This window comes from Charadrius vociferus, unplaced genomic scaffold, assembly GCF_000708025.1.
Source record: "Charadrius vociferus isolate BGI_N301 unplaced genomic scaffold, ASM70802v2 scaffold666, whole genome shotgun sequence".
In the NCBI taxonomy this organism is placed as follows: Eukaryota; Metazoa; Chordata; class Aves; order Charadriiformes; family Charadriidae; genus Charadrius; species Charadrius vociferus.
In genome coordinates this window covers 58,378-62,348 of record NW_009648784.1, presented here as the reverse complement: position 1 = coordinate 62,348, position 3,971 = coordinate 58,378, and the positions used below count along the sequence as shown (strand labels likewise).

At 36.8% G+C, this 3,971-nt stretch overlaps 1 protein-coding gene across 1 annotated transcript in view; it reads left to right on the top strand.

Moving 5' to 3' along the window:
• The window catches only part of DNAJC10 (DnaJ (Hsp40) homolog, subfamily C, member 10), a 24,272-nt gene that overhangs the window by 8,386 nt on the left and 11,915 nt on the right, over nt 1-3,971 (top strand). Inside the window, exons 8-11 of the mRNA XM_009886767.1 lie at nt 773-816; nt 1,190-1,327; nt 2,447-2,536; nt 3,314-3,427. Coding sequence (XP_009885069.1) covers nt 773-816; nt 1,190-1,327; nt 2,447-2,536; nt 3,314-3,427 — 386 coding nt within the window. The remainder of the gene's footprint in view (nt 1-772; nt 817-1,189; nt 1,328-2,446; nt 2,537-3,313; nt 3,428-3,971) is intronic.

The following is a 3,971-nucleotide window of genomic DNA, read 5'->3' as shown; positions in this document are numbered from 1 at the left end:
GGATCATCCTCGTGGCTCTCCTCTGGACACGCTCCAGCAGGTCCATGTCTTTCTTATGTTGAGGACTCCAGAGCTGGATGCAGTATTCCAGATGGGGTCTCATGAGAGTGGAGTAGAGGGGCAGAATCACCTCCCTTGACCTGCTGGCCACACTTCTTATGATGCAGCCCAGGATACGGTTGGCCTTCTGGGCTGCGATCACACACTGCTGGCTCATGCTGAGCTTCTGGTCAATCAGCACACCCAGGTCCTTCTCCTCAGGGCTGCTCTCCAGCCATTCCCCATCGAGCCTGTATTTGTGCTTGGGATTGCCCCGACCCAGATGTAGGACCTTGCACTTGGCCTTGTTGAACTGCATGAGGTTGGCTTGGGCCCACCTCTCCAGCCTGTCCAGGTCCCTCTGGATGGCATTCCTCCCCTCCAGTGTGTCTACCTCGCCAAACAGCTTGGTATCATCGGCAAACTTGCTGAGGGTGCACTCGACCCCTATACTCTTAGTATAGCAAATAAAATATTAACATTTTTAAAATGAGAATTCTGTGGTGATGAAGCAAGAGAATGTTATTCATGTTATTTTTAACTTAGAGCAGACAACCATCAAGTGCTGATTACTAGATGTTACAACTTCAACTCACTGAAATACCAGACAAATAGCCTCTTGAAATGGTTACCTTTGTAGGGAGGAAATGGGTAATTCTAAACAAGAGTAGGTTTATTGCATTAATAATTTTTGAAGTTTTATGTTTGTAAATAAATAATTTTTATTTTGCAGATTGCTTGAGTTACCAAACACGCCTTAAGCTAGCTGGCATGTTGGTAAGCAGTGTTTCACTTTGAAAGCATTACCTGTTGTAGTTAAAACAAAGTAACAGAAGTGAAAACATAAAGTTGTAGCCAAAACTTTTACTGAGTTTAGTGGAACCAAGATTTCGCCCATTAACTTTTAGAGGAGTGAAATATTTTTTACTTTGTAGCTATTGGAACAACATTGAATTTTTAAAGGATTTTATGAAATATGAATGAATATTAACTAATTAATTACAATTTGGTCTCCTTCTATTTTCTAAATGTTTCGTATCATTGCTTGTGTTTGGATTTTGAAAAGCATTTCTGAACCTGAAATTAAAAAATACTCTTTGTTCTTGTGTGTGTTTTGTTGTTTTGTGTTTTGTGTGTTTTTTTATTACAGGAAGGTCTTGTTAATGTAGGCTGGATGGACTGTGGCACCCAGGGTGAGCTTTGTGATAATTTAGATATCTCATCTAGTACTACAGCATACTTTCCACCTGGAGCCACCATAAATAACAAAGAGAAAGGAGGTGTTTTGGTACGAGTTGTTTCTCAACTGTTCTGTCTTTAGATAAAATAAGGTGATGACAATGGCAAAGGAATGTATAAATAATTTCCAGATTGATTATATACAACTGAAAAGACTTTTTCTTTTTACTTCTACGGTATGAGTTTATATCCCACCTGGCTTCTAAGGCAGTGATCCCTGGAGGTGGTCCCCAGTTTGCTGGTACGCTGGGAAAGGGAACAGCAGCACGCTGCAGTAGCAGCAGCAGCCTGTGGCTCAGCCTAGCCACCTCCTCAGGAGCCTCTCTGAGCAGCTGTGGGAATCCAGGGGTGGGATGTGCTGTGTGACAGGCCCAGGAGCTAGTTCTGAAGCTGCTACCCAGCTATCCTGGGCACGCTTGGGAGATCTGCCGTGTGCCCCCAATTTTTATTCCACAAGAAGTATGCCCCGGGTGTCACAACTTTGGGAAATGCTGCTCTGAACAGAGTACTGACATGTGTGATAAAAGTACTCCTACGTTGTCTTGTCAGTACAGATTATGCTGTTCAGCTATATTCTAATATTGCAACCTCCTCCTACATTTGTATGGTAGTTTTAACTTCCTTAATTGATGGGAGACATTTCTCAGTTTGAAGCATGGCTTGTTCCTTTATTGTCACTACTCTTATCTTTGTCTTTAAAAGGAAGAAATTAAATTTGTAACTCTACGTACTTTCAACCTTGTAACTTACCAACTGTGAGTTATTGATTCTTAACACTTCCTAAATTTAAAAAAAATTACTGAAACTTAAATATCTGTACAGTGCAGTTAAGGAAGGCTGTAAAACTACATTGCAAATCTAGTTTATTTGATTGAAAAATTTGGTTTGAAATTTGATTTTGAGACTTCTACCACCCATTTTGACAAAATACGGTATCTTGAGTTTAATATTGTGGGAAAACAAGCTAGAAAACAGTATTTTAAGAGTGATACTTGTGAAACTATATATATGAAAAAGTTGATCAAATAACATATTATTAACTATACTCTTCAGTTGATGGAAAGGAACAAATTATTCTAATTTCCCTGATATTTTGAGTACTATTCATCAACAATCAGGCTGATGCTTGTAATTCCTTATAATAAACACAGTTAACTTTCCTTCCTAGTTTCTTAACTCCCTGGATGCCAGAGAAATATATCAGGAAGTTATGCAGCATCTGCCAGACTTTGAAATAATCTCTGCAGCATCATTAGAGGTAAACTTTTAAAAATATGTTAAGATTCCTTTAAATTATGTATTTCTCCATTTTTTTATCATTACTTTTTACATTTTTCAAATCCTGTTGATACAACAAACTAGTATTTATTTAACTGAAAATGGCTTTTTTAAAAAAAAATTAGCTAAAATTATTTAACATTGTTTGTCTACATTTACTGTTGTTGTTTAGCAAAACAACAAAAGTAAGGGGGGGGCATGGATTTAATAGGAAAATAAAAAAACGCAGAAATTGCCATTGCAACTCACTCTGCCACTGTTACTTTCTAGTTATTTTTTAAATCAACTACATTGTAGAGAATTTTATTGTAAATGTATTTTGTCAGTAATGTAAGAAAGAAGACAATACTTCTTAATCCATGATAAGTTATGTATGAACTGAAATTAGAAGTCATAAGAGTTACTCATGTCTTGGAGGAAAAAAAAGAGGAAACCTCTTTTCACACTTATAGTAGCACTTCGCTGTTTGATCTACAATAGGAAACGTATGTGCAAACAAGAAGTATAGAGGGCAGCATGTAGCCAGCTTGTTTTCAGATTTTTTACCTCTTTTCTGCTAATGATGCAGTAAAGTCTAGTGGAAGGACTACATGAAAGGATTTGTTGAGTGGAGGAGGTCACTCAGAGATCAGATGAATAATTGGGCATTTGCCTTTATAAAACATAGAAGGAATTTACAAGTTGGTATAAGTTGGGAATAATTTGTTTTTCTCTTTTTTTCTTATGGTGGTTTGGGTTTTTTTTCCTTTGTGTAAAGGACCATCTGGCTCATCACCGATGGCTGCTTTTCTTCCAGTTTGGGGACAGTGATAAATCAAATGTACAGGAATTTAAGAAACTTAAATTTTTACTTAAAGATGAACATATTCAGGTAAGACTGCTCGCTCATCTAGTGTTAAATACCATTTACATTCAGAGAACAAGTAAATATGTTTTTCATTATTATTAACTATTCCTACCCCCTGCCACCCCTGGTACTGAAAGAGATACACTATCATATTGTAGACCAGTAGTGAAGTTTTTAATTTAAAGCAAGCAATGATGTTTCCCATATGGTTTGAATAATTGAAAAGTAGTTAGGAAAGATTATCTTTTAAATCTTCTCTCTCGTGGGAAATGTCACCACAGATCCCATTCAGTTCACAATTAAAACTTAACACTTTAACATCAAATTGATGTATGTGAAACTGTATTTTAATTACTCAGAAAACCCTATAATTATCTTGAAAATTTTCTTAGTAAAAGGAAAACAAAATAGAGCTTTGTACTAAAGATGTATGGATTATGTTTTTCTAGAAAATATGTATTTTAAAAAAATTGTTGCATTGACTAGAACTCCAATGTCACATTTATTTTAAGTTTCTTTTTGCTTCCTTGTTATTTTGGTTGCGGCGGGGGGGGGGGGGGGGGGTTGT